Source organism: Ranitomeya variabilis, chromosome 2 (genome assembly GCF_051348905.1).
Source record: "Ranitomeya variabilis isolate aRanVar5 chromosome 2, aRanVar5.hap1, whole genome shotgun sequence".
NCBI lineage: Eukaryota > Metazoa > Chordata > Amphibia > Anura > Dendrobatidae > Ranitomeya > Ranitomeya variabilis.
In genome coordinates this window covers 645,260,426-645,270,665 of record NC_135233.1, presented here as the reverse complement: position 1 = coordinate 645,270,665, position 10,240 = coordinate 645,260,426, and the positions used below count along the sequence as shown (strand labels likewise).

At 46.0% G+C, this 10,240-nt stretch overlaps 1 protein-coding gene across 1 annotated transcript; it reads right to left on the bottom strand.

Moving 5' to 3' along the window:
- Positions 1–488: 488 nt before the first annotated feature.
- PRR18 (proline rich 18) lies at positions 489–3,925 on the bottom strand. Its single transcript, XM_077289147.1, has one exon. It carries the CDS (start codon positions 3,688–3,690, stop codon positions 2,884–2,886), a length of 807 nt encoding a protein of 268 aa, XP_077145262.1. The 5' UTR covers positions 3,691–3,925; the 3' UTR covers positions 489–2,883.
- Positions 3,926–10,240: the final 6,315 nt, after the last annotated feature.

Sequence of the window (10,240 nt, the reverse complement as noted above, 5' to 3'; positions counted from 1 at the left end):
GATTTTATTGACAAAACAACACAGAGCCTTGCAATTGACACATAGCTGTAATCAGGGTCTCTGCCCCTACATTATGCTGCTCTCAGATTATATAACAAAACCTGTTGACAGATTCATTTTAATACATTATTTTTATAGCTGATTTTCCCTGTAACTGGTATATTGGCCCCAATTATAGGGGAAATTGAGTCTCCTGCCTGAATAGGGTCGAGCAGCTCCTGCTCTCTCAGCCATCACATGATCCCTAGGTCTGCGGGAAGAAGCGCTGTTTATACAGGGATCGGAGGGGCAGAGTAATAAGCCTTCTCTGTGGGGAGTCTGGCTGTGTGTGACAGCCGGCTCCCCACTCCCGCAGCTGTATGATCACATGCAAGCAGTTTACTCCGCAATGACGTTTTACCCGTCAGGGCAGGTTAAAGTGTGGAACACCTGGATGTGTAAAATCCATGGCAGTCGGCAATGAGTTAACAGATTGGCCGCACAACCCATCATCTAGTATTCAGTTTATTATCAGTCTGCACAAAGCAGGAACCTTCATACATAAAAGGCAAAATAACAGCTCACATACACGTCAACAATCCAATCTACTGAAATGTCAGCAGCATCTTCTATATCTGTGAAAAGTCAACGGGGGACATTTCCTAAGCAAAAAGGACCAATGGGGCTCAGATTACACAAATATCCCCCAGAAATCTACAGGTTCTTACAAAACCTTCAGATTTCATACAGCAGCATTCATTACAGAAAAGCACAGACCTAAAGGCCGTAAGCTGGAAGCAAAGCACCACAGATAAAGGGGCTGTGATGGCGAGGCTCGGGTGACGATGGCGGGAGGAGGACCTGGATATTGTTTGACTCCACACAGTACAATGCGAGTTAAGAAAGCTGTGACATGGTGCTATGGGCAACGCTTCCTATCTGCCACCCCAAATAGTGTTTGTAAATGCGCAATATTGCTTTAAAGGCCAATAGCCTAGAATATCAAATAAAAGATCTTCCTAAAAGCGGAACATTTCCACGCGCTTAACACCATAGATACATCTAAAGTCATCGGAGGGTTTGTCCGGATCCTTTGTGGGGTTATAAGTCACTAAACCCTCTGATGAATACACTCGGCAAGCATGGATCCCCTTTAGATCCAACACTGACCTGCCGCTGGTTTACTAAATATTGTAGTTCCCAGCAATCCAAACCTCATGTTCTTAGCTTTCTATGTTCGCATCTCCTCTATTATTCCTCCTAGAAATTTATAAAAAATAAATGGACAAATGGGTGTTACTAGTCCACTTTTCACATGGGTTAATAACATAGGAAACACACCGTAGAATTCACATAAAAGATGCAGTCACATTTGTATTTGATGTTCGAAGGCCTGACCCGTATATGTGATCTCGGCATATAATGGCAGCACTGGTCTATATTCTAGTACCCTATATGGTCAGTAGGGGGCAGATAACGAGAAATTACCCCACACAATTTAATTAAATTCTCACTTGTGACTGACGGGTAATGGAAGTCTTCACCTTTCCCGAATGAAGCCGATAGAAAACACGGCCCCCAGCTTTGTGCTACAGTCCCACCACTTTGATAACAGTCACCGGGCCATGGACCCTACTCAGTCATATCAGAAGTTGCTTTAATTGAAAAGTGCACTAAGGGTCCTGCTCAGAGAAAACATTTAAGCCCTCCAAAACATTACATAGCTGCCTGACCGATGCTTCACCAAACCGTTCAGCCGACAGCCATCTCTCCCATACACAGGAGCAGTCGTTGCGCAGGGTGCTCCCATGTTCTCTGTGGGAAAGCCACGGACAGACATTGGATAAGGGATAACAGAGATGAGCGAAGCCGGGGTTCGTACAGTGTCCGGTGCTGAACTCTGAACGTGGACTTCTCCTGGAAGTCTGTTTTACACTTAGGGAGTCCGGAGAGACAAGAAGAGATGAGAAGAGAGAGATATTTGCCAGCCTCAAAGTTTGGGTCCCCATCGATTTCAATGGGGATCAGGTTCAAATTCGGGTACAGTTCTGGTACCTGAGTTCGAACTTTGGGCTACAGTTCGGTTGGGCACCAGAACCGGAACTCCAACGGGTCCGCTCATCGGTGGGATCTGTTATCCCTGTTAGAATGGATGGGTGATCACTGGTTTTGACCTGAAGAACCCTAAGAAATCATTGTGTATTTTCTGAAAACCCCTTTCAGGATCTCTCACATTGGAGTCATAATTTGGTCATCAGTCTCACAGTGGGGTCACAGTCTACCAGGCACAGAAGCGAATATGATCACAGAGCGTATACACTTATTGCATATCACACTGTAACAGTAACACAAAGCAGAGCACGGTCAATCGACTTCCATGAGAATTAGATGACAGCAGACTATATGGGAGTTGGCACCAGATGTCCGTAGAGCCCCAGCACAACCACAGTAAATTGTCCACACTTTCCGCGCCTCATTATGACTTGTTTAGTTCAGTTAATGAAGAAGCTCTAACTAAGGAGACTGTGGGAAGCGCTGGATACTGAGCTTCAGATTTCTATACAATATATTCATAAATACACAAGATCATTGTAATCCTGGGCAGGAGCCCAACAATCCAGGGTGTAAGGCACAAGTCTCCTCGTGACAGGTGATGGAAGTCTACAAACTCCAGATCCAGGTCCCATGGGCAGCATTCCCCCTCTAGCCTGGCACAGTCACCAGATCTGGGTCCCATGGGCAGCATGCCCCCTCAAGCCTGGCACAGTCACCAGATCAGTGTCCCATGAGCAGCCTGCCCCCTCCAGCCTGGCACAGTCACCAGATCTGGGCCCCATGCCCCCTCCAGCCTGGCACAGTCACAGTACTTGGCAGTTGATGTTATTGTCACTAGGAGCTGAGGGGTCAGAAGGTGTTGAGATGGGGCAGAGACTGCAGCTTATCATGGAGGGTGACCCCCCGCCCTGTGGCCATCTCTACCCCCTGCAGCCACTCCGTGCACTTCCTGACCAGCCCCTCCTCGCCGTCCCGCAGCCAGCACTCGTCCTCATACTCCATGTCATCGTAGCGATGCTGCTCGTTCAGCAATGAGACCTTCAGCAGCTGGCTGACCTCGGGGGGCGATCTGTGCAGAGAGCTCCGGGGGCAGCGTCCACTGCTGGCGAAGAGCCTGCGGGCACTGGCACTGCGCTGCTTCTCCAGGCTCCTCTTCTGGATCACCAGGATGGCTTCTGGGGTGAGGCGCAGGGAGAGGGGCACCTCGGGAGGCCTCGGGGGTGCTGCCTCCTGCTGGCCAGGGTGTGCTTTCTGGGCTGGTCTCCTGCCCGGGGGGTCTCTGGGCAGCTCCCTCCTGGTCCTGGGAAGGGCTGATGGCCGTGGATGGATGACGCTTTCACAGGAGCGAGTCATGGCCACGGGCACCTGCTCCAGGAAGCGCCGGGCTGGGTGCAGAGGGTCTCCGTGCTGCCCCGGAGTGGCTTTATGCCTCCTGAGGGTCGCCGATGGCCAGGAGTTGGACAGGTGGTCCAGGGTGCTCCTCCTGGAGTCACACGGCGGTGGCGGCTGGGCAGAAGCCTTCCTGTCCACAAGTTTAGCGAGCTGTGCCCGGTGAGGAGGCAGCTGTGCCCGGTGAGGAGGCAGCTGTGCCCGGTGAGGAGGCAGCTGTGCCCGGTGAGGAGGCAGCTGATGCTGCGGGATGGGAGGCAGAGCCATGTCTGGAGTGAGCAGCTCCCTGTGACTGAGGGCTGGAGACAATGGCTAATAACCGGAGAGCCCGTCCCTCCTTCCCTCCCGGCCTCCGCTGATTCACCCGCTCTCTGCACACAACAGGTCGGGCAGGTCCGTCCTCCGCCCACACGGCTCCATAGCGACGGCGGGGACAGGAGGGAGCCCGTGTGCCGGCACAGGTCCTGCAAAGTGATGGGGGCTTCTGTGACCTCAGGAAAAGTGTATGACACCGCCAGCTTGGGGCCCAGAATGCCACATCCCCGTCTGTCACACTGGGCGCAGGCCACATACGTGTCAGGCACGCAGTGGGTAGAAGCTACATAAGCACCAGTCACACACACCACATACATGCCAGTCTCTCAGTAGGCACACAATACATACATGCCAGTCTCTCAGTAGGCACACACCACATACATGCCAGTCACTCAGTAGGCACACAATACATACATGCCAGTCACTCAGTAGGCACACACCACATACATGCCAGTCACTCAGTAGGCACACATCACATACATGCCAGTCTCTCAGTAGGCACACACCACATACATGCCAGTCACTCAGTAGGCACACAACACATACATGCCAGTCTCTCAGTAGGCACACAATATATACATGCCAGTCACTCAGTAGGCACACAATACATACATGCCAGTCACTCAGTAGGCACACAATATATACATGCCAGTCACTCAGTAGGCACACAACACATACATGCCAGTCACTCAGTAGGCACACAACACATACATGCCAGTCACTCAGTAGGCACACAACACATACATGCCAGTCTCTCAGTAGGCACACACCACATACATGCCAGTCACTCAGTAGGCACACAATACATACATGCCAGTCACTCAGTAGGCACACACCACATACATGCCAGTCACTCAGTAGGCACACACCACATACATGCCAGTCACTCAGTAGGCACACACCACATACGTTCCAGTTATGGACCAGTCACACACCGCATACATGCCAGTCATGCACTAGGTACAAGCCACATACACACCAGTCACACTCAGCACACACCGCATACATGCCAGTCACACACTAGGCCCACACCACATGCGCCATTTATCCTGGGGACAAGGCACATACGCACCAGTCATGCACTAGGTACAATCTACTTACAGGCCAGTCACAGTCAGCACACGCCACATACGCGTCTTTCACACTGGGCACATGCCAAATATGCGCCAGTAACGCACGAGGCACTTACACGCCACATACACGCCAGTCTTGCGCTAGACATGAAATATACACACCAGTCATATCCTAGGCACACGCCACCTTCTCATCGGTCACACTAGGCACTTCATATACACGCCAGTCATGAACCAGACGTACCACATAAACACCAGACACACACTGTATGTACTTGATGCATTAGACACAGTTTGCATGTTATGGTAATGTTATTTAATGTGGTCTTTCCTTTTTTTTCTCACTCTTAATACATTTAGGAGGCCATAATGGCACAATGTAAATAAAATACGTAGAGTAGTACTGCCCCATTATGAGAATGCCGTGAAGTGGCGGGGTAGCTCAAAGAATTGATCAATTGTTTGCTAAATATCTCATATTTGAAATACAGATAGAATTCATTATGTGCATATGCACCTTATGTATTGTGTCCTGACCTTAAGCCAGTGCTGGCTTCTCTCTTTTTTTTGTCATTAGACATATGTCACATACTCGCCAGTCACACATTAGGCACATGCCACATACAGGTGCTTCTCACTAAATTAGATCATCAAAAAGTTAATTTATTTCAGTTCTGCAATACTGAAAGTGAAACTCTTATAAAGAGTCATTATAAACAGAGTGATCCATTTCAAGTGATTATTTTTGTTAATGTTGATGATTATGGCTTACAGCCAATGGAAAAAAAAGTATGTTCAGTAAATGTGCTCAATACTTGGTCCAGACTCAATTACTGCATCAATGTGGCGTGACATGGAGGCGATCAGCCGGTGGAACTGCTGAGGTGTTATGGAAGCCCAGGTTGCTTTGATAGCAGCCTTCAGCTCCTCTGCATTGTTGGGTCTGGTGTCTCTCATCTTCCTCTTGACAATACCCCATAGATTCTCTATGGGGTTAAGGTCAGGCGACTGTGCAGGCCAATCAAGCACAGTGATACTGCTGTTTTTAAACCAGGTATTGGTACTTTTGGCAGTGTGGACAGGTGCCAAGTCCTGCTGGGGAATGAAATTTCCATCTCCAAAAAGCTTGTCGGCGGAGGGAAGCATGAAGTGCTCAAAAATTTCCCGATAGACGGCTGCGCTGACTTTGGTCTTGATAAAACACTAGCAGATAACAAAAAAACTGACTGGCACATCCAAGCTAGTGTGAATAGGTGCCAACTTAGGAGCAGCTATCTCCATATACAATATAGTAACCAGCAAAAATAAGGGTCAAAGCCCTAGATTCTCTGAGTTTAAACACCTGCCAGCTAAGAGAATGTACTAAAATATAACTTTTATTTCCTTATACAATAAAAACTACCTATAAGAGAAAGTGATATAGTGCAAATAAAATCTCACTCATCAACTATTCGTCCCAATGGACCAGAAACATAGGAATACTTCCGTACTCTTCTCCGAGAGTCCCTATACACCATTAATTATGAGTCATGACTAGTTCCAATTCTGATTCACATTTAAATTGGATACAAATTCATATAATCGTAAACTGTGATATCATTGCAACAATCCCAGCATCATCCAGGGTGTCCCATCCATAAACAAAAATCACAGTCTGAACGTGGACTTGCATAATTGGGTGCACGTATTAATTCCACAACTGTTTTGTGTAAAAAAATATGTAAAGATCTCACCCATAAGCAGCGAAGACACTGACCATCAATCTTTCATTTCCAAACAGCCGGGCTCCATGTAGACGAGTGGGGTAAACTTAACCTATTATGCCCTGTAAAGGCTATTACGGCCCTAACCCCAAAGACTCCCGACCTAACAAGGGCAGTCCACAACTGACCCTTACAATATTAGCCCTATGCGTCCCAACGCGTTTCATCAATACTATGAATCCTCAGGGGACTTCCACATACTAATCGGGTACATTGCCAATTGCAAAAGAGAAAGGGGGTTTTCTCATAGAAAGCCTGGGAGTAACAAGAAAACCCCCTTTCTCTCTTGCAATTAGCAATGTACCCGATTAGTATGTGGAAGTCCCCTGAGGATTCATAGTATTGATGAAACGCGTTGGGACGCATAGGGCTAATATTGTAAGGGTCAGTTGTGGACTGCCCTTGTTAGGTCGGGAGTCTTTGGGGTTAGGGCCGTAATAGCCTTTACAGGGCATAATAGGTTAAGTTTACCCCACTCGTCTACATGGAGCCCGGCTGTTTGGAAATGAAGGATTGATGGTCGGTGTCTTCGCTGCTTATGGGTGAGATCTTTACATATTTTTTTACACAAAACAGTGTGGAATTAATACGTGCACCCAATTATGCAAGTCCACGTTCAGACTGTGATTTTTGTTTATGGATGGGACACCCTGGATGATGCTGGGATTGTTGCAATGATATCACAGTTTACGATTATATGAATTTGTATCCAATTTAAATGTGAATCAGAATTGGAACTAGTCATAATTAATGGTGTATAGGGACTCTCGGAGAAGAGTACGGAAGTATCGCTATGTTTCTGGTCCATTGGGACGAATAGTTGATGAGTGAGATTTTATTTGCACTATATCACTTTCTCTTATAGGTAGTTTTTATTGTATAAGGAAATAAAAGTTATATTTTAGTACATTCTGTTTGCTGGCAGCCATATACAATATACAAAAAAAAAAGTTGCACTGTATCTTGCTAAAGCATGTCAATGTGAAATACAGCTCTGGCAAAAATTAAGAGACCACTGCAAAATGTTCAGTTTTGTCTGATTTTTCTCTTTATAGGTATATTTTTGAATAAAATGTAAATTGTTCATTTAGTCTATAAACTACTGACAACATGTCTCCGAATTTCCAAGCAATAAATTTTGTATTTTTTTCTGACAAAGAAAAATGGTCAAAATAGAAAAAAAAACAACGGTGCTTTCAGACCTCAAATAATGCAAAGAAAACAAGTTCATAATCATTTAGAAACAATACTAATGTTTTAACTCAGGAAGAGTTCAGAAATCAATATTTTGTGGAATAACCATGATGTTTAATCACAGCTTTCATGCGTCTTGGCATGCTTTCCAAGTCTTTCACACTGCTCCTGGCGCAAAAATGTAAGCAGTTCTTCTTTGTTTGATGGCTTGTGACTATCCATCATCATCTTGATTACATTCCAGAGGTTTTCAATTCGGTTCAGGTCTGGAGATTGGGCTGCCCATGACAGGGTTTTGATGTAATGGTCTCTTAATTTTTGCCAGAGATGTATATGAAATATGAATAGCTACTCGGCTTCTGAATGCTAGAAAAAATGAGATGCTTTGCACATAATTTGGCCAAGTCATGGTCTGCCCATCAACGTCTTGTTTTTTTTCTACTATTCAGAAGCCGTGTAGCTATTTATATTTCCTATATTTCACATTGATATGCTTTAGCACGATACAGTGCAACATTTTTTGTTTATTTTTCTACACCATTAGATGATAAGGCTCCCCAAACCATCAGTGATTGTGGAAACGTCACACTAGACCTCAAGCAGCTTGGATTGTGTACCTCTCCACTCTTCCTCAAGACTCTGGGACCTTGATTTCCAAATAAAATGCAAAATTTACTTTCATCTGAAAACAACACCTTGGACCACTGAGCAGTCTAGTGCTTTTTATCCTTGGACCACTGAGCAGTCTAGTGCTTTTTATCCTTGGACCAGGTAACATGCTTCTAGCCCATGTCCTGGATATGTCTGTGTGTGGTGGCTCTTGAAATAATGACTCCAGCAGCAGTCCACACCTTGTGAATCTCCCCCAAATTTTTGAATGACCTTAACAATCCTTTCAAGGCGCGGGTTATTTTACACAAATACTTTTGGTGTTTTGCTCAGCAGTACTGCCCAGTCTCTGACTCTGCCTATGACTTATACATTTTTAGTGGGCTCCTGTGCAGCCAAATCTGGACATGCATATGTCCACATTTACTTTATGGCATCAAAGCAACCCTCTTGTCCCAAGACAAATTTGAGTATGTATTGGGTAGTCTGTGAAGCACTGTCCACAAGTGTTGTTTCTCCAGGAACATTTGCGAAGCTCCTTGAAAACAGATTCCCAAATGAGTTGGCAAATTGCCCAGGTGCTGAAGAAACCTTTTGCAAATGCACCCTGGAGGTTTCCTGTTGTGCTATGATACTCAGCCATCAGATGGAACCTTGATGTCCAAACAATCATTTCAGGGTTGGCAAACAGAAGAGTTGTCTGTAAAATGGCGAGTGATATGACGTCTCACACAGCTGTTTGGTAAAAGTTGACAAGCAGACCATTTTGCGACAACACAGAGGTCCACCAAGTAACGTTACTTCATCCCTATCGCATATAAAAGGTTGACCTTGGACTGGGAGGCCACTTGAAAAGGGTATTCCAGCACCTTTCCATCAGTTCATTAGCATAGGACTCAAGCATGATACCTGCTGGTCATGCAACTGTACCTGTAGGCACTTGTAGACAATGTCATCAGTGATGCGGACGGGAGAGGCACCAGAGAACTTGTTTAGGCTGGCCATAGTCCAAAAAGGCCAGTGTAGACTATTTTCCTACAAAATTAGTGTGCTTTGCTGAAATGCCAATCTTTTATGTTGGATTGTTTTGGTCGCTGTTGGGTGCAGTTGTTCAAAAGCCACACCTGCTGAAAGAAGATGTGTGTGCCATCAATGCTCAGTGATGTCATTTTAACTAATGGAAATTATTATGCAAAATGTAAACCTTCACAGACCAACAATGAACCACATAGCAGTTTTTGTTAAGATTAGTGATGAGCGAGTATACTCGGGATTTCCCAAGCGCGCTCGGGTGTCCTCCGAGTATTTGTAAGCACTCGGGGATTTAGTTTTCATCGCCGCAACTGAATGATTTACATCTGTTAGCCAGCATAAGTACATGTGGGGGTTGCCTGGTTGCTAGGGAATCCCCACATGTACTTATGCTGGCTAACAGATGTAAATCATTCTTCTGCGGCACTGAAAACAAAATCTCCGAGTACTTACAAATACTCGGAGGACACCCGAGCGTGCTCAGGATATCTCGAGTACCGAGTATACTCGCTTATCACTAGTTAAGATGTTTCAGCAACAAGCATATTGTGACAAAAGACCAGTATAAATATTAGACCGCGATCACACTTGCGTGTGTAATGCGAGAAACTCGCACGAATCTCACATCAATACTCAGTACTGCCGCTGGCTCTCGGGACTGGAGCATGCGGCTACATAGAAATACATGCAGCCGCACGCTCCGGTCCAAGTGCCAGGTATTGATGTGAGAGACTTGTGCAGGTTTCTCGCATTACACACGCAAGTGTGACCCCGGCCTTAGTCTTAATCTCACGTATATGGTCTCCCTAGGTGCAAGATTCTTTCCTTAGA

Bases quoted from the DNA above. Each gene is read 5' to 3' on its own strand.
- PRR18 (XM_077289147.1), bottom strand. From the start codon at position 3,690: ATGGCTCTGCCTCCCATCCCGCAGCATCAGCTGCCTCCTCACCGGGCA.